Source organism: Colius striatus, chromosome 3 (assembly GCF_028858725.1).
Source record: "Colius striatus isolate bColStr4 chromosome 3, bColStr4.1.hap1, whole genome shotgun sequence".
Taxonomy (NCBI): Eukaryota; Metazoa; Chordata; class Aves; order Coliiformes; family Coliidae; genus Colius; species Colius striatus.
In genome coordinates this window covers 31,672,814-31,698,378 of record NC_084761.1, presented here as the reverse complement: position 1 = coordinate 31,698,378, position 25,565 = coordinate 31,672,814, and the positions used below count along the sequence as shown (strand labels likewise).

General features: G+C 39.3%; 1 protein-coding gene across 1 annotated transcript in view; it reads left to right on the top strand.

Annotated features, from left to right (window-relative positions):
- SLC7A11 (solute carrier family 7 member 11) overlaps nucleotides 1-11,561 on the top strand; it is a 58,142-nt gene extending 46,581 nt beyond the window's left edge. Inside the window, exons 8-12 of the mRNA XM_010210351.2 lie at nucleotides 736-839; nucleotides 1,336-1,432; nucleotides 4,360-4,509; nucleotides 6,223-6,400; nucleotides 11,494-11,561. Coding sequence (XP_010208653.2) covers nucleotides 736-839; nucleotides 1,336-1,432; nucleotides 4,360-4,509; nucleotides 6,223-6,400; nucleotides 11,494-11,561 — 597 coding nt within the window. The remainder of the gene's footprint in view (nucleotides 1-735; nucleotides 840-1,335; nucleotides 1,433-4,359; nucleotides 4,510-6,222; nucleotides 6,401-11,493) is intronic.
- Nucleotides 11,562-25,565: the final 14,004 nt, after the last annotated feature.

Sequence of the window (25,565 nt, the reverse complement as noted above, 5' to 3'; positions counted from 1 at the left end):
ACTGGAGCTCATTTGTGAAAGAGCTGCAAGACAACCTGGCTTGGAAATACTGCTTTGATTGTTCTTGCTGAACTGTGGTGATGACACTGACTTTTATATTTATGGTATATGACTCAAAATGAAGAAATAAAAATTTCCATTTACTTTCCAATAGCGACATTGCCTGTGGCTATTTCAATTGACGTGGCATTTAAAAAAACACCAAATTCTGTAACTCATGGGAAATTTAGAAACAAAACGTTTTGAAAACCTGAAGAAAATTGTGCATGTCTCCTGTGATGTCCCAAAGGCTCTTCTGGTAACCTAGAGCACTAAAGCTTGAATGGATGGACCATACTGCTGGGCAGCATCAGCTGAGTGAAATGAAGGCTGTCAAAAAAAAGAAAAAAGAAATTAGGCATTAGATGAGACCTTGATCCATTCAGACTGCATCTTCCTCTTTTTTGAGTCATAGTTTTCTAAACTGACATAAATCGGGGCCTGATTCCACCTCTACGGCATTGCCTCAACTGATGACCTCTGTGTGGTCAGGAGTGAGGGTGGGAGACCTCATCTGCAGTAACATTGGTGTCACAAAGTAAGATATAACAAAGGCAAAGTCCAACTTACAGTGAGGGATGCAGAAAAAGGATATAAATAAAACTTACTATACTTAATAAAAATGTTGTTAGTAGAGTAAAATTACTTTCACGTTTTATGAAAAAAAACACTGTATATTTCTCTTCTCTCTAACAGACCTTTGCTGAACGACTAATGGGAAACTTTTCTTTAGCTGTGCCAGTATTTGTTGCTCTCTCTTGCTTTGGATCTATGAATGGTGGCATTTTTGCAGTCTCTAGGTGAGTGTTGATAATACTACTGCAGGTAAAGAGCATGACATATACATTGAAAGTAAGGAAACACAAGGAAGGGAGAGTAGGATTCACTCCTGTAGCAGCAAATGCAAAATTACTATAATGTTACCACATATGGGACTTTTTCTCACTTTACTCCTGTTGAGTTTAGTATTTTATTGTTAAAACCCTTTGAATGGTTTGGGAATGGATCCCTCTGAGCATGGCACCTAATTAATTGCTGCTTTGTTTCATGTGAAAGAGGGGAATTGGAGGGAAAACATTAACTGATTCCAAACCCTGATCATAGTGGTAGGGTATGGAGGGGACACCTTCAGAGATGACTGATTTCTGCGTATGGGCTTCTCCTGCTAGTCTTTTCATTCAGAATACCTCAAACAAGTCTAAGAAGTGCCGCTGTGCTCTGTGACTTTCATGAGCCGCTTTGCCTAGTTGCAGTAATGAGCACATTTAAAGTCTGTCCACATTTATTTCCCACCAGGATGTTCTTCGTTGCATCCCGCGAGGGTCACCTTCCAGAAATCCTCTCCATGATTCATGTCCGCAAGCACACTCCTCTGCCAGCTGTCATTGTTTTGGTAAATCATACAAACAAATGTTCCTGCTCAAGAATTTGTATTACAGGCTTGTTCTGAAGGATTCAAACAGAATTTGGGCACTGCTTGACTCTTGTTTATTAATGTGTACATGGGCTTTGGGCAGGGTAGAGGACATTGAAGAGAGAAATGAGATTTGGGAGTTGTTCTCAGTCTATCACTTCCTCCTTGCTGTCTTGTCAGTAGCACTTGACTGCCTATTGCTGCAACCTAATACATGTCTTATTGCCCTTTATTTCTGAGGACCTGCTAGTGATGAGTTAGTTCCCTTTCAGAGAAACAAATTCCAGTTAAACAAACAAACAAAAAAGGGATTCATTTAACTGAAAGTGCAACTAAAACCAGCATCTGGGAGCACCCTAAAGGCTCATTATACCACCTTATAGTGAAAAATGCAAACAATTATGCACTAAGATAATGGAAGGGGAACCCTCAGCAGTGCAGTGTAGCGGTGATTAGAAAATGAGAGAACGTGTGCCTGGGAAATAGTCTGTGAATTGTCTAAGGAAAAACATCAGTATTATAGTGGAAATCCCATTACTGCCTTCTGAAATAGCAGCAGAGCTAAATGTTGGCCATGTGTTTGCACTGCAGACCAGTTTGTATGGTATAATGTTAGGACAAAATGTCAAAATACTGACGACCTTAAGCCTCAGTTTGCATAGTGTCAGAAAGATTTTCACTTAACTTGCCATCTTCACAGCTGTGGGTTTTCAGCCCCTCTTTTTGAGACTGATGACTCTAATGTATCTGGACAGACCCCTGCATCTGTGGTGAGTGAAGCCACAGCAGAAGAATGTATATACGTCTATGAGTCCCCACACCAGTAAGATCAGATGCTTGTACTGGAATTCAAATCAATTTTTGCTACAGATATCTATAAGCTCACTTCTGAAGTGCCATGTGAAGTGTTGAATTTTATATCTGCACATACAACTGTAGGCTTCCAAATTTTGAAAATCAGGCAATGTGATTATGGTGAAAAGTTTTAATGGAATTAATTTTACATAAGCATTTACATTGCATTTTATTTTTTTTGGCTGAGGTAGTCATACCTCATCGTTGACTGTTTCCTATGGAATGAAATGCACAAAGTGTATTAATCGATTATCTTTTTTTCTGAAAGGTGTGTTTTCTTATTGCATTTGGTCCTCTTACAGCAATGCATTGATTTTCTTTGGAAAAGTCAGATACTCATATGGAGATGGCTTTCCTTCAGAAACTGTAATTTATTTTTTTCTTACATTATTGAAACTGGGAAAGTTGTAAATATATGCATTTTAGCATTTTCCAACTTTCTTTCTCCTGCCAAGGTCTACACACTGTAAGAAAGGAAAGAGATCTTGAGGTGAAACTGAGAAAAAGAGCATGTTCAATGTTGGAAGCTTGTTAAATAAAAAAGGATTTTTAGGAATTAAGAAAGCTGCTTATGTATCTATGTCCTGATATTTGATATATAGATAGCAGTTTCAAGATATTGTGCAATCTGATTGTGGCCTTTTTTTTTTCTTATTTTTTTCTGGATAGCTCACCTTCACTGACAGTGGCTTATTCTTGCATTACTATGCTTATAACTGAGACTTTAAACTTTTAGAGGCTGAGTCTATATAGAAGAAATCTTACCCAATAATTTTCAGTGGTAAAATTTCCTTTGACCTTTAGAGGGAAAGGAGTTTGCTTAATATCTGTGTGTAAAGAACCATGCACTTTGTAAGTTATTAGAGGTTGGAAGCCAGACACCTATATCTGAAATATTGATCTTTCTGGTTCAAATCCATGCTGTCTCTGCTGTGATGGAGAGAGAAGCTGAGTCTAGATAACTTGTACAAGTTAGTTTTCCTTATGTAAACTTAACTCATCATTTTATTGCATCTGCAATTGATTTGACTAGTTGCCTCGTTATAACCTTATAACAGTAGAGAGGCTTTACTGCCCGGATCCTCCCTTATGCTGAACAATAAGGATATGGTAAATTTGACTCATTCCTTCATCCTCAAAAGCAAGGACTCTGTCATTACAGCCATAGGGTGTCTGATGTGGGAAGTGTGGACTGCCCTGCAGAGTTGATCCAAGCTACAAATAGTCTTTTGTCCAGAGACTATCCTGAAATGGATCCCTGCAGCCTACCTTAGTTGTCTAACCCAAGGCACAAGACTAGTCTGTACATAAGCTTTTGCCTGGCTCACACCAGCTTTGTATGTCAGAACAGCTTTTAATGCGGAAATGTATTTATTCTAGTGCCCCTTCTCCTTCTTGCTGTTCAGTAGCCACCTGAGTGACAGCTAAATGCCCCTCTCTGTTTAGAACTGTTTGCATTTTCGATGTACAATAAGTCTACTCCCTGTAAGCCTTAAAAGCACACTGCAAATACAAGCTGGTGGCAACCTGGTGCACCCAGCTGGCATCCCATGGTGTGTAGTTACCCCTCACCATGCCCTCTTTTCTGATTTTCCCTGTTGCAGCTCTGGGGGACTATAAGACTTTTTCCTTCCACTTTCTTATGATCAAATGTGACCAAAATTTAACTTCCCTTATCATTTAAATCGGTGATGAGCAAGTAAAATTGCAGTGAAATAATATATTTGTCTGGTCCTGGGAGAATGACGTCCAGGATGCAGTGGGCTATGTGCTTAATATTTGTCTGGGTCACAGGGGATAGTTACATATTTGGTCATGTGTGGCCACCTGTGGCAGATATGTACTGATTGAACACGATCTTGGGGGACAGCTAGGTATTGATCACACACCTGACCGCATGACAAAGGCAAGACTGAAGTCTGGGGCCCTCAGATGTCTCTGGAAGGCTGTGCTGCTTATCCTTGTGGAAAAAAAAAAAATGACATTGCTGCTGGAAAATAATAGAGATCAGTTCACTAAAACCCTGCTTATGCTCTGAATTTCTTTTGCAGCATCCTCTCACAATGATAATGTTATTCAATGGGGATCTCTACAGCCTTCTGAATTTCCTCAGTTTTGCCAGGTGGCTTTTTATTGGACTGGTAGTTGCTGGGTTGATTTATCTCAGATATAAACGTCCTGATATGCCTCGTCCTTTCAAGGTAACCTCCGTTCTCTACTGTTTTACATGAATCCTTCTCCTTCCTCTCTATTGTATAGTCAGACAGTAACGGAGCATTTTCTGATGTAGAGAGCTAGCCTCTTTTTAAAAAGAAAAACAAAGTTACTACAAAATAGTCTTTTGCACTGAAGAGTCTCAAAGTATTTTCCTGCAACTTCTACACTACTACCCCAAATGAATTCCCTCCTGAAAGGTAATTCTTGCCTGTTCCCCCATGCTTGAGGACTGAAGTTGCTGTGCCAAAATGAAGGAGTTTTCTCAGTTTCACCTGTCTGTTGCCTTCAGGCAGCGTGATGAAAGCTGCATGAAAATAATTCTGGTCACACGTACTTATACAGGCTTCTAACTGAGAATATCTGGCTAACATGTAACAACCTGATTTCCGTCTAGTCTTCTATTTAATGTCTCCTTTGATAAAGGCTTGAATAATTTTGCCACCAAAATTCCTATGAAGCATAAGCATTAATATTACAAGTTTAGTTCATTGTCTATCCAACACTGAATATGCCAATTTGATGTGCAAATAAGTTGTTAGTGCTATTATTATGGGTTTTTTTGAGGCTTGCAGTGCATTTGGAAACACAGTTATTGTGAACACAGAAAGGAAATGTTAGTTGTCTGGCCCATTGAACAGTAGCTGTTTTGGCCTTGGTTCTGACATTCTTTTTGCTTATTTTGAGCCACATCTTACAAAGAGAGTTTTCCCATTGTATATCTGCAAAGATAATGAAAAAAAAAATGTAGGAATCTATTCTTATTTATATATTGCCAAAAAGCCTATTTTGTGAAGAACTAAGAATGTTCGCTATTGCATTCTTTTAAGTATATCTGTAAATAAGAAGACCAACAGCACAACCTATTTTGCTTTGATTAAAAACAGAAAAGAAGCTTTGACAGTTCACAAAAGAGGAACAGGAATGCTTCAAGGCATGAAAGGAAGAGAATAATCTCCCAGGAATTCTTCAATTTTCTGTTACTCTGAATGTCTCACAAGCCCTGCCTGTAGGTGTTTCCTTCAGAGAGGTGCTAACATAGTGATTGCACTGCTGTTGTTGAAAATTGAGAGAATTAATTTGATATTGTTATTTTTCATACTTTCAACAGTGGTACTGATAAGGCTATCAGTCATACAGTCAGAAAGTGCTTTTTCAGTAGCTATCAGTTGCATAATACTATCAAATATCTTTATCACTAGTCAAATTGGTGTTTAATTTGCTCTCTTCCAGCTAGATTTTGATTTTTACCTTAGGAAGAAAATCAATATGTTCTTAATAGTTTTAAAAGGTGACTTGAGCTCCTGGTTGTGTTTTAAAATGTTTTCTAATAGGTAATTATCAAGGAGGAAATCTTTACTGCTGTTTGTGCTGCTTGCTTATCTACTGGGGGATTAGAGAAAGGACTTTCGTAATGGAACTTATTTACAGCCTTTATGTTTTAAAGGACGTAAAACACTGCTGTGTTTTAGTGCGTAATTAAAAAGACTTCTATGGTACTTGCCACAAAGCACTCTGCATGGCATGATTTCTGCAGTTACTGACATTTTGTGTACATGTTCTAGATACCCATATTTCTCCAGAACTATCCTGTGTTGCTGGGTTTTATCTATTTTACGTTTCATGGAACATTAAATGTCGTAGTCGTTTAACAACAAGGTCAATGTAAAGTAATGGTTCTTTGTGTGGTTATGTTTCAGGTGCCTCTATTTATTCCAGCATTGTTTTCCTTCACCTGCCTCTTCATGGTTGCACTGTCACTTTACTCTGATCCAGTGAATACAGGGATTGGATTTGCAATAACCCTGACTGGAGTTCCTGCCTACTACCTCTTTATTGTATGGGACAACAAACCAAAGTGGTTCAGAAAGCTTCTAGGTAAGTCCTGGTGGGACTCCTTTGTGCTGACTCTGGGAATTTTTCAATGCTCCCCATGTTGTGACATCCTTCCAATCGATCTTTTCAGCTACTCTGAGATGTGGATGACAATGCAAGTTTCTTTTTGTCTCACAAGGTAGCATTGATCTGTTGGTTATAATCAGTGTCCTCTAGACTAACAAGATACATTTACAGCAAGCCTATTCTTCACCTAGTGATTCACTTTAAATGGCTGGATGCCTTCCCCCTGTCCGCTTCTCTCCTCCCTCCGCTGCAGACATCTGATTCCTTTTAAATCAGCCATCTCCCTCCTCTGGCTGTTGACCCACACTAATAGAGACAGCATTACACTCCTAGGGAGAATTAGTTTGGAAACTTAAACATCACAGTTGTGATGGCAGAATAGATCTGGTGCTCCCTGCTGACACTATGTGCCTGTGGACAACTGAGGAGTATTTAGAACGGGACAGACTCAGGCATGCATGGTATGGGGATATTGTCCTTAATGATGGCTCCTGACAAAAAGATGGCAAAATTTACCCTGCCTGACACACCCCTGTGGAAATTGTTTCCGTGCTTCATAAAAAATGACTTCTCTGTGTTTTGGTTATAGTATTTCACACCTGAAAGACATCAAGAATAATTTTTATACTATTTCTGAAAAGCTTTTTCAAGCATTTGTGGAAGTTCTGATATATGGGGGAAGTGTCAAAATACCTAATTTGCAGCATTAGAAAGAAGTCAATATCATTTATTACAGCTCCCCATTATTCTCTTTTTTGTTACTCGTCATGATACGTTTCCCAAATGGAGGTGATTTTCAAAACATGAAACAAGAATATAGGCAAAATTTATGAGAAATGAGGGATTATTTATTAAACAAAACTGAAAGAAAACCTTTTCAGCTGCAAAAGAAAAACTCAATTTGTGAAACTTTTCAACTGAAAATAGTTTATTCATGTAGGTGTTGAATCAAAAATGCGTATTGTCTGCTTTGCTTCAGTCTTAAGGGGTGCCTGAAAATGAACTCACAATGAAAGAATGGGGGCATTACATGTATGTTGTGATAAAATAACCTGTAATATTTATTTTCTCTATATAAATTATAGGTTGTATAGTTATATCCTATTTGTTGTAGGATCTCTGAATTTCCCTGTGAATTCATACTGGGAAATCCATAGACAATAGAGCAGAAAGTATTTACAGGAAACGATGTTAGTTTAAGGCTAACACACTCTGGTCACTTTTAATTTTATATCCAGGAAGTTATAAATTACTTGCAATGTTCTGGGAATGGGTAGAGAGCTCCAGTGTAAATGAAAACAGTTGTATGCAAAAGGACATTCTATAAAATAGTTGTTTATATGTGTGTTTATAATTTCTCAGCCCTGACATTTAGGGAGTAGAAAAATTTTCCTTATCAAACCCAGGAGATTTTTAGCATTTTCTGTGAAGTCTCGGAGGTTTTAGAATACAGTTACTTGAATCTCTGGCCACAGGATGCCAGTGTTGAACTACATTACTTGGGTGAGAGAAAAAAATATTCTCTTTAAGGTAGACTGGGTAGATGTGAAGCTTTTTCTGCCAGCTGTGACAGTGAAGGTGAATCTAACTTTTAAGATAACACAAAATTTTCCTCCTAGAAAGAAGGTCTAGTGCCTGTGTAATACCTATGAATGGACACAGTAAACTGGCTCAGAGAGGAACATCAGATACCAGTTAGTGGGTGAAACAACTTGTTTGTTTTGCACTTATTATTCCCCAAATAACAACAGTAAGGGCAGAAAAGTGATTCCGACAGTTTTGGCATGGGGCAGAGTAGAGATTTACTTTGTCAAATAAAAAGATGTTTTCTTTTTTTCCCTTAGAAGAAGCAGTAAACCTTCTGTGTGGAGCCCTTAAACCGGCATTATTTTGTGAGTGTTAAGGGAGCTCCATTGTGTAGCCCAAGAGCATTTTTCAAAGGTATTGAATGAGGATAAATTCACTTAAGGTACCTCTGTGAGATATAGAAAAGAGACATCATTGGCCAGCTGCAAGATTTTGATATATTTTAACCCTGAAACAATATGCATTAGTTCTGCATAGGCATGAAAGAGTAATTCCAGACACAAGGCGAAGGAGAACATGTAAAAATGGGACTGTCATTTAAGACACAGATTTTTTGCCAGATTAACTGGGTAACTTTGAGAAGATAACAGATTTTTCTAGACAAAGGAGAATGTGATAGATCCGATGTACTTGGACTTCAGCAAAGCATTTTGTGTAGTACCACAGGGACAGTCAAAACCTGTAAGTCTGAACATAGCACCATGCTAACAAGACTATTCCCAGGCTGCTCCATTATGCACAGCTCAGTGCATGAACAGGGATATGTGGGGCTCTCTTTACCCATTTGTGGCCATCTTGTTGGGGAATTTGACTTGTTTATCTACCCAGACATGCTTCAGAGATGAGAGGTGAATGCTGCTCATAACCCTTACATGAAATGTATGCTTTTTAAGTAAAGGATGACAGTGATGTAAAACCTCTTGGGTACAGACCACCTCCATGTAAGATGAGACTCGATATTCAGGGTAGGTTTTGTGAGGATCAGAGGAGAGGGATGTTGAATAGCCAGAATAAGCAGTGAGGTAAAAGACCCAGTCTGAAGATTAATACATTTATGACAGGGGTTTAGTCTGCTTACAGTAGCAGAGCTATTGAATGAATTACCCAAGAAATTGTCTCCAAGGCCAAACATCTTTGTTCAGTACATTTTGACCATCTTTAATGGCTTTTACATTACCCATTCTCCTTATCAAATTACTGTATTGAACAATAGGCAACTTCTTAGTTTGTGGGGTTAATAAGGTCTGGGCGGTATACAGCAGTGAGAATAACATTTTGTTCTCTCCTTTTCAAAAGAAATCTTTCTGTTCCACCAGATATGCTGGGACAAATAATTTTCAGCTAGTACAGGCTTCATTTGACCTCTGCTTTCTTGCTTTTTGTAGAACTAATGTGAAAATGAAAAAAGTCAAGCCTAGCAAATCCTACAAACCAGATCAGTGTGTAAAAGGATGCAGCACCATCACAAGAATGCTTCTATTTAGACTTCCTCAGTTGAAAACACAGCCTTAAACTCACATTTAAATTATCTTTCTTTACAGTGGATTGAATTGTGAGGAGCTTAAAAGTTGAATCCTGATTTCTTCATAGCCTGATCTCATGCTGGAATACAGATCTGTTGATATAACAAAACATCTCTTTCAGGATTATTTACAGACACCATGGGATGACACTTGCTCACTCAGGAAACAGTGTTATATCCTCAGTTTGCTTCTCTTTGTTAAGTTTGATGTTGGCATCTGCAGGAAATCATCTCATAACTTTTCTGTCACAGATTTCACATACAGTCATATACACATGCATTAAATTGCTGCTTGTTTTCCTCACCCAAGCTTTATATAGTGCTTATGTAGATACCAGATCTTTTGTAACCCTTGGGACTTATTTACAGTGAATTCTTCTCTTCAAAGTGAAAATTAGGGTTTAAAGGGTGAGGAGGAAGTAATCTTTACTGTCATGGTAAGTTAAGTCATCGTTACAAATGTGAAGCTAGTCTTGTACTGTCTGTACTGTCCTGTACTGTCCATGTACCATGCCAGGTACTGCTCAAAGCAGACAATATAGAGATACTGACTGGAGACAGATTGCAAATTTTTTTTGGAGAAAATACTCCTTACGCTGTCTTATGCTGAGTACATTGCAACCAAGAAAACCAAGCAATCACTCCAGTCCCTGTAACTTGTCTGATTACTCCTCCATAACTTCATCCCAGCATAGAGGAATCCTGCCCTGAGGAAAGGGAAGAGTGGCAGCTGCCATAGGGAGGGTAAAGTCTTGTGCAGGTGGCTCTGTCCAGTTTGTCAAACACGACATTGAAATCGCAGTCAGCTCTCAAGATGCCCAAGCTTTCCCCCTGCCAATGTGTTCTTTTCCAAGTGCTATTACACCACAGCTCAGATTGATAGAAAGTCTATTTTTCTTCTTCCTTTGCTCAGCCTCAAACCTGGAAGTGATGAGATGGCAGGAATAAAGCTGTTCTGGCTTCCTGCTGCTGACTTCCCTCCTGCCCTTCACCTCAGCCATGCTCAGCCCAGTTCCGAGGTCTCCCCTTCAAGTAGGGAAGGGAAATAGGAAGAAAAGGCAGTCTCTGTAGACACTTGGCCTCTCTGACCCCATCTGTTTATAGTCTAAGGACAACCTAACTTTGCACTGAACTGGTGACTTCCAGAGAGAAGAGCAAAAGATGGTAGAGTCTGCCTTAGACAGGAGAGCAGAAAAGTAGTTTTGGTTCATATTTTCTGTGAGTGGCACTCTTTTACCCTCTCTTTACACTGATGTACAAGCTGACATGTCATACTAGGCAAAGAATATCTGAACTTTCTCTTACAACTCCTGCTTGTTTAAAATGAGTTTCTAAAAACAGTGACAAGTGAAAGGAATAGTAAGAGGATGCTCTTTTACTATTCTATATTTAAATTTGCCATTTATGAATCAGTACCCTAAAAAGAAAACCAACAAAAAAACCAAGAAGAGATGTCCAGTGTAACAAAAAGACAATGTGAACTTGCTTTGGACTTGATGTTCTTAGACCTGTAAAATTTTGAAATCATTGTGGGATTGCTTTTTTTTTTGCTTTTTTTTTTTTGCTTAGGCAGGTCTTGGCACAACTGAATTAAATTGTTTTAAGTCTTTCAGACTTTTAATTCCGCATTGCAACTTGGTAAAACTAAGCAATGGTGCAGAGCAATTGTGCTTTACGATAGCCCTTAAAAGACTAGAGATCTTTACTGAACAAGTTTGTACCTCCATACCCTTCTTTTATTGTTGTATATTCATAACCTTGGATCAGAGGCAAAGAAAACATAGTTGAAAAGAAAATAAAAGATATAATCAGACATTTAAATGATATATGCATCTGGAATATATATGGCTGCTGTGAACCATATGTGCAAGTAGGCTGTATAGAAGCTAAGATAATTTTCCTGCTTCTCCCTTCTCCATCCCCACCAAAATTTCACATGTGTATGCTTTTATCTTTGCAGACAAGGTAACTGTAACATTGCAAATCCTCTTGGAAGTCATCCCATCAGAGGAAGACCAGAAATCATGATCTTTATGTACAGCTTTTGACTTGGTGTTTCATTTTGACCTGAGGAAGAGGGTAGGGAGGTTTCTCCCACTACCTAATGTTCTACAGACTGGAGGAACAAGTCACAGCTGACATGGACACTGAGCGAGTATGGATACTGGAACTGTATTTTATGACGTTGCAAGTTTTTTTTCTAATGTGATTGGTTTAGAAGTAGAAAGCGAGAACTTGTGCTATGAGGGAACTCACCTCTTCACTATTTCTTCTTACAGTGTCATATTTTCACAAACAGTAGGTTCATCACACTAGGATTTAGGTTGCATTGTCACTGAAAATAGGTTTAAGCAATGTGTAAGTAATAGTCAGGTATACTGAGAGGAATATATCCTACTTGCTGTCCCTGAAGGACCCAACTCTCAACAGAGAAAGGGTGACATAAAGCTGCTGAGTTTCACTTACTGATTTTCTTTCTGTCACGCTATTTGGCAGCCTGATTTTACTTCTTTTGGGTCTTTGGGAGCACCAGCATGCTGCTGCAAAAGCACTGAGGTTTCCACACCTTTGTGGTGACAAGTTCTAGGTTTCTTCATTCCAGAGTTGTTATACTATAGCTGATGGGAACATCTGAGAATTAATATTTCTACCAGTGGAGCAGGAAGATGTTAGCCTGGGGGCAGGAATTTAATAAAATTTCATACCAGTCTGGAGATGATTACTGTTTTCACCAGTGTTTCTTTGTGTACATACATGTGGAAAATACAGCAACCGAGTCAAAACATTTGAATATGACCTCCGTTGCTGTATGGATATTTTCTATCTGGAAGCCTATGGACCTGCAGTCATCACTCAGGCAAATTTGATTTTAAAATTTTATATCATTGTTAGTGGGCAGAAATGAGTAATAGTCACTGGAATACTGTATAGATATGGCAATAAAATGCAATACCTTTTTATGAGTAAGGTGTAAGCTACAACAGATTTGGTGATTTGAGTAGGATATGTGCCTAATCTGAGGGCTTTTCATTCAAGCACACTCAAATTAACTGGACTTTGAATCACCGAGGAATGGGTGCTTTGCCAGTGTTTTCTTCCCAGTTTTGTCTCAGCAGAAACAGAGAAAGACCATAAAAACTGATAAAATCAAATTAAATTCATCTTCAGAATGATGTTTGAGCTGAGATTTGACTCAAATGTCAGCTGAAGTTTGCTCCTTTTTTTAAGATAACTGTAGATAAAGGATTTTTTTAATGCTTAGAAATTCAATTTTATATTGTTAATTGAAGACTACTCAAGATTAATATTTGTTACTGCTTTGTTAAGAATATAATACTTAAATACTGAATGCACTACTTTTTGAGCTGTTTGCTCTCAGCAAGTGATATGTTTCATGAAATCTTTTATGGAACTAAGCAACATTGAACTTCCTAAATTGGAAGAAAAGCACAACTAATAGCCAGACCACTACAGTAAAGTGAGACTTGTGTATTGTATGTGTGTTGTATATAACCAGAATATCTACCGTTTTAAGGGTGTACAGAAAAGTCTTGAATTTATACATATTTTTACTTTCCTATATTTCTGTGTTGGAATTTCATAGAAGTAGGAAAATGAGACTAACTGATTATGTAAAAGAACAATAATTTAAAACGCATAAAACATTTTGCAAACAATGTCTTCTTTAAATGTTTTCTGTTTGCAGTAACTTCAAATGTTATTTGAAACTTTTTTTAGGCAAATATTTTGAAAGAGATTTTTATGTTGACAATGCATGCGTTAAATTAGTATTTACGCTTGGGTCAGAATTCTGCTTTTGAGGCTGTCTCCTGCCATCCCAGCTCACCAGAGTTTGACTGATGTCTTTGTGGATCATCTTTAGAGTACATAAAGTGCATTTCTCTCTAATCTACCTAACGCCTTCCAGGAGAGCACTGAACACACTCCTCCACTCATGGATGCCGAGTGTGTGGGATCCCACCACTGCAAGTCCAAAGCAAAACCTCTAGGACGCTGGTAGTGTGGTTGCCAGGTTTTCTGCACCAACTGTGTCATTCCACACATTTGCTCCTATTGTTCCACATTGAAGATTTACATGTTGGCAGTGTTAACTTGCAGAAATAAATGGGCTCTGTAAATATAACTGAATGTTGCTTTATTTTCCTGCTGAGGATTTAAAGTTCAGAAATGTTTCTGAAGCCTGATTCAATGACCACATTTTCCCCACGTTTGGGGAAGAAAAAAAGTTACCTTTTTATTTTTTTGAATATGCATGGGGATTATAATTTTAGCCTTAATTTCTTCAGCACACACAATCACAATATAAAATATTGTCACTACGTTTCCACTGTCTTCTAAAAGTCAGTATTACTGACTTTTATTACACCCGAAAGTGAGGCATATCCTCACAAATAGAGGAAAAACAACTTAAAAAATGTTTGGAGGAGCATCAAATTATTTTTTAAGGCTTTTGAACAAGTATTGCCTTCAGAGTCATAAAAGAAATTCTTCTAGAGTAGTAGACTTTATATATAACGTTTCATATTAGGGCCTGAGGTGGTGAAGCTGATGAGACTGCTTCTGTGGAGAACTTTAGTGATCCTTGATTTTTTTTTTTTTTAATTATTTTTCTTGCCCTTTTGCACCTTTGTATCAACTGGACTTTGTAAAAATGTTTCTTTGTTTTTGTTTAAGCGAGTGCTGCTCTTTTTCTTTTAATTTGTTGAGTTTCTGGGGTGTAGGCAGAGGTGTCACTAAAGACAACAGAAAGAACATTTTGAGTAGTAAATATTGACAAGGTTTAGTACAACACTTCTTAGAGAAACAATTCAATGTCTGAAGCCTCTGCAGACAATCTTTGCACCCCTTTGTCATGGTTTGACATGACAGCCATTTCTGTTAAGGGGGAAGGGACTGTAAAGATGGCTCCTGTAAGAAGTTGCTCACAACTCTCCCCAGCTCTGAGCCAGACCCACTTCTGGGGCTGAGCCAATTAGATGTCTCCACAATCACTTTTTAAGAAGAAGTCAGAAGAGAAGACTTCTTCCTTCCTCTTCTTCCTGTTTCTTCTTTCTTCTGTCCCATTTTCTTCTTCTGTCTGGTGGTGGTGATGCAAGGAGTAGGAACAGTGAGAGAAACAACCATGCAAACTCCAAGGTCAATGATGAAAGAGAAGAGGAGGTGTGCTGGAGCAGAGACTCCCCTGCATTCTACAGAGAGAACTGGTGAAGCTGAGATTTATTTTCATTTCTTTAAAGACCCCGCATCAGCGGTAGAGACTCATTTTGATAATGACCCCATATCAGGGGCAGAGACTCATGTTGCTAAAGCTGGTCCCGGACTAGGGGCAGTGATTCACTTCATTAAAAGCCCCAAGCCAGGGACAGTGACTATGGCCAGAGGAGGCTGTATCCTGAAGGACGGACCTAATCACTTCACTGCAGACCCTGAGCCAGGAGCAGTGATTTTCTTCTTAAAAACTATGGCCAGAAGAGACTGTGTCCCGAAGGAGGGACCTTTTATCACTATGGCTGGAGCTGGCCGTGTCCTGAGGAAGGGACCCAATATCCACAGCTGTAACTGTGGGGAGGAACCCACGACAAAGCAGCTCATTAAACTTATGCCCAGAATAGGCCTTGTCCCAAGAAAGGGACCCTATAACTGCAACCGTGGCAAAGAATCCACACCAGAGATATTCACCAAGGACTGTGTCCCGTGTGAGGGACCCTGTATCTGCAGAAGCCGCAGCTGCTGGGAACAACCCACACCAGAGAAGTTTGTTAAGGACTGTGTTCCGGGGGAGGAACCCCGTGTTGGAGCAGGGGAAGAATGCCAGGAGTCATCCTCATCTGAGAAGAGAGAAGTGGCAGAGCCCATCTGTGAGAGACTGACCACATCCCCCACTCCCTGCCCCCCTGAACCACTGAGGTGGGAGGAGGTAGAGATATCAGGAGCAGTGAGTTGGGCCCGGGAAGAAAGGAGGGATGGGGAAGGGAGATCTTAAAGTGCTGGTTGTAATTTTCTCATCATCCTACTCCCTTTTTGCTTTTATTCCATTCTGTTTCCTGTAGAATAAACTTTTCTGCTTTCTAAGTCGAGTACTGGAGTCTGTTTTGCCCAGAACCGTAATTGGCAGCGAGACCTCCCTGCCCTTGTCTCAATCCACAACAATTTTGCTAATCTTTTTACTCCCATTTCGCTGGGGCCTCCACCCATCCTAACAAGAGTGGGGGTGAATGGGGGCACTAAGCGAGTGAAAGACTGTCATGGTGCTTCTGTGCTGTGCATGCCAAACCATGACACCCGTAATCTAGACTTTTATGTCGGCTACGGCATAATTTTATCAGAGGGGCATTTCTGAAGCCTGCTCCCAGCTCTGCACAGCTGACTTTTTCTCTGGTACCAAGCACTGTAAGTCTGTCCCTGCCATCCCATCCTAGCCCAGGAGCCTGCCATGGCTTTCAAGGGGCTACTGGGTGGGAGCTAGATGGTCCCTTCACATTTCTTTCTCACATCAGCAATACATTCCTTTTCTGGGCCTAGAGGTTTTAAGGTTCGTTTCTTCTTCTCCAGGTATTCTCTATATACATAAGAATAGAAACAAGTGAGACAGTTTTATTTTTTTTTAAACAAGATGCCTGGGTCTGATAAAATCTGAATTGTGCATGTTGTCTGAAGTAATCCAGACTCACCCTGTAGAGCTTTTCACATGTATTGTGCCCTTTTTGTTTTGTTGTATGTGAGCATTTTTGGTACAAGACAAAATACACTGAGATTTTTGGTATGAATGGCAGCTGCAAAGTTTCAGGGGTGCATTTTGTCATGATGACATGGGGTTTGCAAAATAGGAGTGCTGACATGCTGCTGCTGGGCAGCACCTTCCCAGAGACACCATGGCCTCTGGCTGTGGCTAAAGAAGGAGATGCTTTACCACAATGCCTGTCACCAACTCCTTGTCTTGTCAGTCAGAACCTAGGCTGCAGCAGTTTGCTATGTAGTGTTTTAAGTTAACCTGCATTGATTTTGGTCTGCCTTAAAATACTAGGCCATCAATCACAGTGTTTTAGGAGCTGACTCTCAAGCTTCTCCACAGTGAAATAGGTGGCTCAGGGCTGTGGATTCAGTGGCAAAAAACCCTCTAATATCTCATAGGAGGTTGTGTATATATGTGTGTGTATATATTGCCATAACATGTGCTCAAGTTAAATTTTTATTAGAAAACTTCTATGTACTTTTGGGAAAGCCATTCAAAATGAAACAACTGTCATAACTTTTATGACACATTTTAAAAATGTTGGTACTACCATCTTTCACTTTATACAGAAATTGTTTCTTATTTTTATTCTTATTTGTGCATTTCAAAACATGTCTTTTAATTCTACTGTACAGTAACAAAGGCATTTAATCTGATTTGATATAAATTTGCATCTGATTGACATCATAAACTATAGGCCAAGCTCAGAGAAATACAAGCCTGAGAAAACTGAGCTGCCCCAGGATGTGATGCATCCTGTTCTAAGACAAGTATTTAAGGTAGGTGAGATGAAGTGATCTCTGGATTTGCACATATCTTTTTTTTTTCTTGAAGGAGGAGATGGGATTACTAGTTTAGGCATGCTTAACCTGCTAGATAGCTGAGTGGGAGTGAAATGAAGCCAAAATTACTGCAGACTGTATAATAAAATTACCGAAAGCCCTTGTGTTCTGAACTGATTGATACTGAGGATCACAATAACCCCTTAGGAATTACTTATTTTAAATTCAATCATCTACTATGTTTTTTGTTATTAGAACACACTACATTTTCTAGGGTTTCCAATTTGAATTAAAACCACACCAAGACTCTGCTTGCAAGAAGTTCATCTGCCTTTGACTGTGTAAATATAGAACTTTGGCTGAATATGTGTGCTCCTGCTTTTTGGTTTTCAGATGAAAATCAGCCTGGAATTCAAGAATATCTTTTTCAAACATTATTCTACATGAAAAGATAGAAGTTACTTGTATCCACAAGGTTGATGCAACAAGATGAAAAGCTTTTTCTGTGATATTCTGTACTTTCAGAATTTTGGCTCCAAGTATTAGACATATATCAGGATCCAGAGAGATTTTAATCAGTACAGGTCTTATAAAATTGGGTGTTGAATCTTTTTTCAGGAGGAAGTAGATATTGCATTTTTTCAACATACCTATCAAACATTGTGTTTATTGACCAGCAGGGCACAGATGGTTCATAGAGCAGAGCCTGTAGCAGGGAACTCATAGAAATCCAGTGGAGAGACTGTAGTTGTGTCTGGGAAGAATGTGGATGACAAAGTCTGGCATTTTAAACCCGGGAAGAAGTCATCAGAAGGAGGCGCAGGACAATGTATGACAACCTCTGTTTGGTTATAGGGCTGCTTGCAAAGAATGGAGTCTTTCTGCAACAGCTGCAGTGTCCTTATTGCTGCTGGCACAGGTAAGACCACTAACAAATTCCAGTTTAGGAATGTCACTGGACCTTCAGATGTTTGAAGTCGCTTGCACTCTTAAACTTACTCTAGATATAGTCTGTAAAGCTGTCTTTTGTGCAAGCCTCATGACAGCAGTGTGGACAATCATCCTAAAAAAGTGTGTTTGTGCCCACTCCAGCTTATATCTCACCTGAGGTACTGTGACCTCCTCCTCTACCTGGCTTTCTGTGCTGTCAGGGTCAGCCCCAAGGGAAGTCGGCTGCTGCTGCCGTCACTGAAGGATAACTGAGATAACTGTACAAAGATGGGAGCTCTTGGCTGCAGAAAATAGCAGGTGTGGTTGCCCCTTCTGTTTTTTTTCCCCCGTTGGACCTCCTCCTGAACTTTTTTGTCCAACTCTCTGTGGTGATGAGTCTGGAGCAACTCAGGAAAACTTCCTTGCCTTGAATGGTTACTGGTGACTTGTTGAGACTTGGCAAGCTGATGTAAAATTTCCTGCTTGCCTTCAGAAGCCTATATACTTTTCTTGTGTGCTAGTCTATGTTTAATTTACTTTCTATTGTGTTTTTGCCAAGGAACTTCTGGGGGACATGTCTGCTGTTGATACACCAATTCTGTTTGCATATGCTTTTTTGTTTCCTTTTTATTCAAAAAAACTTGAAATAATTTTTCCTTGAAATGCAAAGACGCAAATTGATAAAACACCTTTTCCAACAAAGGCTTGACTTTACCAAGACAGAGTTTGGATCCTCTTTACATTCCCTGCAACAGGAATGTCTACAGTGTTGTGATCTGAATAAAAACTTTGGTGTTTTTCTGAATACCATATTGATAATGATCCAACATGGTTATAAACACACTGTCGCAACTGTCAGTTTTGGGCTTTTGTAGCTCATTCTTTTCTCTCAACACAAGTAACAAAACTGTCCGACTGCTAATCTTTTCTGCTGGCCTTTCTCTACTCTCAGGAATTCAGCTAAATCTCCTTGGAAAGGGAAGTATCATCCCTTCCTTTTGGGTACAACTCACCATCTAGAGTTGGTGGCTGCAGGCAGACACTGTGCTGAGCCCAGAACTTGTTCCCTTGAAGGGGAGTTGGAGTCCTGGGTTTTGTAAGGCAGCTTTTGCAATCATCACTCGTACTTCCAATATTTCACAAAACTATTGCCTAGGAATTTTGATGGGTTTTTTCCCCCCATTCTTTTTAAAGTTAAATATTATGGTACAGTTTTCTGCTTTTACTCAGTACTGTTGGCTCTGCCTCAAGAAAGCCATTTAATGCAGTTTGAGCTGCCAATATGTCTTTGCCACTCAGTCATTACAGTGTAATTGGATCTAAAGTACATGTATAATTTGCTGCTACCAATGCTGGCTTGTCTTAATTATGACATCCAACTGATTTCTAAGGATACTAATCAAGGAACATGCATAGCATAGCAGACAGACTTGTACAGACGTATAAGTCTTCAGATGAACTTGAGCTTTCATGGTATCTACATATAAAGCTGTTTAAAACTATCAGGGTAGGATCTCTAGCTTAAAGTGTACAGGGGCTTTCAAAGGGGTTTGTGGCACAGTCCAGGGCCCAATGTGTGTGAAGACTGAGGTGTTTTAGACTGCGTATATGTGCACATTCTGCCACACTTGATGAAGTTTCTGGGATAAGATGAGGAAAATCTTAGGTGTAAATATGAACTCCTAGGCAGATGATGATTCTTACCATTTCCCTAGCACTTTTTCCTACATTCACTCTGACTGAAGGTTACAAATAACTTCTCACTGAAAGCATTTCCTTTCAGTGTCGTCTCTGCAAGCCAGCTTTTTGAGATGTCTGTATTTAATTTTAAGCTGGGTGCTATTCTTGCCCATCCACTTTCGATTTTTTAAAGCCTCATATTTTTCCTCATCTGAAAACTGTCATGTCATAGGAAAACAGTTTTCTGGGCTGTAACACCACCTTTAAAAAGTAACATCACAACTAGTTATATGACCACATATAGGCTCTAAAGCCTTTCCAAGCGGCTCCTCCCTTACAGGCTCATAAGGTTTTGTTTGTAGATTTAAACCTTAGCCCTCTAAATACTCAGTTTCTCTAGGCTATCTCAGATGTGCTGTAGTGTTTTAATAGAATCCTTGTGCTTGCTCTCCAACACCTCATTAGAGGTCCTAGTATGGCCAACATGGGACAGAAAATTTGGACACCGGGCAAACCCTGCTAGAGGTTGTGAAAACTGTGAGGATGTTGATAGATTTGGACAAACTGAACGACTACGTGCACAGCAGTGAATTTTATGATTGGCCATCTATGTAGGTTTAATTACTCACATGTTTTCAATTACCAACAGCTTTATTGAAAAATATCTTTTATCCATTTTTTTCAGTATTTCTGGATTTGTGTTTTTTTTTTTTTATTATTTTTTAAGTTTTATTTGTAGATTTGGAGCATTACACTCAGTGCAGCTTTCTCAGGTGTTCTGATCATCAGAAAGCTGGGGCAGTCAAAGAAGCTTTTAAGGGAGTTCTTGCTGTATTTTCACTTGACATACTGCACAGTGCAATTCAATATTCAGAAATTACTTTTGGCTGCTGTTGGTATTTCACAGGTCTGTTTGCTAATTCATGTGCCAGATAAATTTAAAATGAATTATTAAATGCCAGGAGATTTGATGCTTGTTCTACATGCAATAGCTCACTATTGAACAAAACTTCAGCACTTTGTACTGATGCTAAACTCTAGCTACCTTTGATTTTATAGTAAATATATGAGTCAGAGGTGGGATAAATCAGATCTTATACTGTCAGCTTGGCAGAGATGATTGATCATACATTTCTGGCAGCTCTGCATTTGACTGCAAGTCTGATGCAGCCCTACTTTAGATCATACAAAGGCATCTGGATGATGAAAAGCACACTAGCTTAGGAGACAGCATACAGTGCTGCACCGGTGTCATATTTATCTAGCAGCATATATAGTCTAAAATGCCTCAGGCTGTAACTCATGCTAATAATTATTTCTTGACCTATTTATACACCTTGACTCTAAAGTTTAAAGAAAAATTATTTTGAAAATCCTTTCCAAAATGGATATGTAAAGTTTTTATCTAAAGTGTACACTTGGGAGCAACAAAATACCTAGTCTCCATGCTCACTTAGAGTTGCTACTTTTAGAAATGAAATTGTTATACGTTAGTCAAAAGGTTAGGTGGTCACCCAAATTATCCCCTTATTCTTGCTTTAGAATATAACCTGGGTGTCTGAAACAATCTAGTCCTATCTATTTGCTGCTGTTTGGCTCTCGACAATGTATGTCTGCATCAAAACTCTGTGCTTGAAATACACTCTGAAACCCAACAATTTCTCAAGGCAGAGAGGGAAAGAAGGAGCAGAATGTGGGCATCTCTCCTTCCTGGCCTTGTTGGAGAGTTCTTTGGGTAGCCATTGTAACAGCAGGGCTCATTTGGAAGCTAGGCACATGGAGAAATTGTGTTTTGTTCACGCTCCGAATGTGCCTGCATACCAAAAACAGGCTGGTGCAGTACAACAGTGTGGGTTTTTTTTCCTCCACAATTTTTCAAGATGTCATTTGAGATGTATTTATGTTCAACTTGAATGGCTTTCATCTGGCTTTCTCATACATTATACTTGTGAGTTGCTGTATATACATATTATATATGTATGTATGGTTTAAGGCTAGGGATGCAGATGTGCATTCCTGTGTTGCAAGTTTAAGAAAATCAATAAAGCATTATTCAATGCATGTCAACTTCATTTTTAATACTATTTCTAAAGTAAATTGCAGAAAGCAGATAACCATCCACCATGGAATAATAAATTGTTGTAGAATGTGTGAGGAAAAGGCAATAAGCCAGAATCATTAGAAAGCTCAGTGCATCACTCCAGCAACACAAAGCAGTCGTTAAACCTGAGGGTGGAATTGCGCACAGCAAGTGGTGTACACCAGTAAATCTGGCCCTAGTAATTTTATTGCAAATGACAAACAAGCCAGAAAAACATTTAGATAATTGAAATTATCACTTTTAACAATGATCTGTAAAACAGTAAATAATAATTAGGAGGTTCCTTCAGGGTCTCTGTAATAAATCTATGGTATTTCAGAATCTATTTTTCCCCACTATAAATGAGACCAAGTAAGATGGACCCTCTTTTCCTTGTGCAGTGAACATCTTCCTTGGACAGGTATTTTACCAGCCTCTGATTTGACAAACACTGCAATTGAGCATGAAGCAAAGGGTTGTTATTTTGAACTCAGATCAAAGCTAGATGGAAATGGAAAAGATAATAAAAGAGAGTTACTGGAAAAATATAACAGAGATTTAATTTTTTTTGATTGATTGATGCAAATCTGCACCTGTGTTTACTCATACCAAAGTGCACATATCAGTGTGCATATTGGGTCATGTGAAGATAGCTATTAGATAAAAATGTTGTTGCAAACTTTGAAGTCCTTTGGAGGATGTAACCACTAGTGTAAGGTTTTGGATAAGCTTTTCTGCTACTATAAGAAAAAAAAAGTTTTTAATTTCTTTTTTCATCTATATCGTATTTTTCAACATTGCTCTTAAAATGCAACTATTTCTTTTCTTTCTAACCAAACTGATGAAAGAGAAGATTGACTCTGTCAGGTAATAAATCAGCTTTTTGATGTTGGATCAGCTGTTTAAATCATAGTTTGATCACTTTATTGGTCACTGTCTTTCATTATGCTGCCTTCCAAGTCACCAAACACAGAGTCTGCTGCCTGACAGAGCCCAATCCAGGCACCAAGCCTTTAAAATGACCCTGGGATGAAGTCTAGGTGTCAGTGGGAACAGTGTCTTACATGATCATAGAATCATAGAATGGTAGGGTTTGGAAGGGACCTTTAGAGATCATCTAATCCAACCCCCCTGCAGAAGCAGGTTCATCTAGATCAGGTCGCATAGGAACATGTCCAGGAGGGTCTTGAAGACCTCCAAGGAAGGAGAATCCACAACCCCTCTGGGCAGCCTGTGCCACTGCTCCGTTATCCTCACAGTGAAATAGTTTTTTCTTATGTCGAAGTGGAACTTTTTGTGTTCCAGCTTCATCCCATTACCCCTTGTCCCGTTGCTATCTACTATAGAAAAAAGGGATGTCCCAACCTCCTGACACCCACCATTTGGATATTTACAAATGCTAATAATATCTCCCCTCAGTCTCTTCTTCCCTAGACTAAACAGCCCCAGTTCCAGCAGCCTTTCCTCATATGAAAGGTCTTCCCATCCCCTGATCATCTTGGTGGCCCTGCGCTGTTGTGCATATAGGTGAAATGTTTGCAGATTAGAATCAAAACCCCAGCTGAATGTGTTTAAAAACCGAGCTGCTTCAAACAGTCATTGCAGCAGGTATGAAATCAGTTTTGCTACCTGGATTCTGTGTGAAAATTTGGCCATTGCTTTCCAAGCTATGAATCTGAGCTCTTTCATGAATACCAAATTCATTTCATAAAAATCAGATTCAATAAAACAATTTCTGTAAGGGAAGCAGTGGTGTTGAGAGAGCGACTGAAATATGGTTTTGCATTTAATTCCCTTTTTTTGTCAGATGATAGGGGTGCTTCAGAAGTACTACTGCAAACATTTCAAAAATAAAATCCAATCCTCCAGACTTATATAAAACCTTTTTTCTATAATAAAAGTGGATGGCTTTGTGTGTGTGAGAGGGAATAAAGCATTACAGGTGGAAGCAGTGCAAAAGAGCAACCCTCTGCGGTACCAACGCTGAGCTGTTGGCCAGTGGCCGTGGGAAAGGAATGAGTGCTGAAGTGAGAGAGCTGTGCCGCCACAATTTTGAGATGCTGCTCCAAAATTCACCTCTCTTCTCTCAAGCGCTTCTAGCACTGGTCTTTCAGGTGCTGACATCATGGAGAAATTTTGCTGGAGTGTTTTTTTCCTGGCCAGGTGAAGGGAGTGAAATGCACGAGCAGAAACCATGTGCTTGCAAAAGCTGACAACCCCTGTGGAGATGCAGCCCATGACCTACGCCACTTGGTTCCTGCGCTTATTGTACCTGGAGGCACTGAATTTAATGAGAGCAAAGTCTGGGGAAAAACAGGTGGCTTTTGAGAATCCACCCAGGAACCAGTGTTAGTGACAATGTAAGCTACTGGAAACTTGCAAACCAGAAAGTCTTTTGTGCTGAGCTACAATAGGCCATATAAAAGAAATAGGACCCAAAACCAAACCTATCAGTGCTGTCAGTGTTGTGTGCATTTCTGTGCTCCTGTCTCCAGGGGGGATAATTAATTCAACTCCCTGGAGAGGTAAGCATACCTCAAAAAAAAAAAAAAAAAGAAGCCTCATTTCCTGAGGGCAGTTGCAAAAGTTGGCTTATTTTACGAGGGTGGAGAAAAGAAGAAAGTTAATAGTAGGGAGACAGACTAAACCACGGATCAGGGCAATACACTGACAGGGTCATTGCCTGGAAGAAAGAATGGGCAGAGTTTTGTCCTTATGAATTTCAAGTCACGGTGACCTGAAGAGGCATCTACAGGCTTAATGTTCTCCTAAAGAAGGAAGCTAGAGAGACAGACATCTCTCCTTGCTAGAGAAAACTAATCGCTGATGAATTGAACCTGAGAGCAGGTAACCGATGTCTGGGAAAAGTGATATTGACTAGGACTGAGCTGAAAAGAGATCAAAGCAGTTCTAGCACTCATTCATACAAATACACAAAGAATATTCATATAAACTTTAGTCTGGTTTACCTCTTATATTTTTCCCTATTTGTGTTCAGGCAACAAATGTGTTATAGTTTGAGTAACGTCTGCTATGAAGACTCGTTGAGCTCTGTGTGTGTGTTCCAAGAGCCTCCAGCCACTAGTTGGAATGGAAACAAGCAAGAAATTGAAACCCAAGAGTTTCTTTGTATTCTCTGCAATTTAAAATTTGATGTAAATAGATGACACAGGTCTATGAATATAGATGTTGCTGCATTGGCTGAGAGCAAAGGTCCATATAACCTAGTGCCTGTGGCTTTTTTTATAAAAAAAAAATGTCAGAAAGAGTTACAGATAGCTTCCCTGACTTACCTCCCAGTTGCTGGACTCCCTGAGCCAGTAGCTGCATCTAGAACAGGGCATTTAATAGATGTGAAGAACATGGCCTCAAAAAATCTGCTCTCTCTTTCAGGAAGAAAGTTACATAGACATTTTTTGTTTGTGCTGTTTTTGTGTAGCTTAAAGACAGGTAGCTTGAGTTGCTTTTATTTTTTCCCTTTTTAGTTTCTTTAATTTTCTTCCAGGTCAGAACTAATCATTAGGACAAATCACGTGTTTCTAAATTTCACAACATACAGTAATACTTTTCCACAAGTTGTGTAACAGATGCTATTTTGGTCCTGGCTAAGGGAGAGGTACCTAACAGATAGCTGTGCTGCATGCAAAGTGCTTTAAAGAAATAATTGTGTGTTCCTGAGTTCCCACCAAGACATTCCTACCAAAATGTTCCTCTTCAGACTCCGAAATATTTGAGCCAAACTTCACAAAATGCCTGTCTGCTGCAGGTCCCTCTGCCCACATCTGTGATCAGAGTCACAGTTGCTT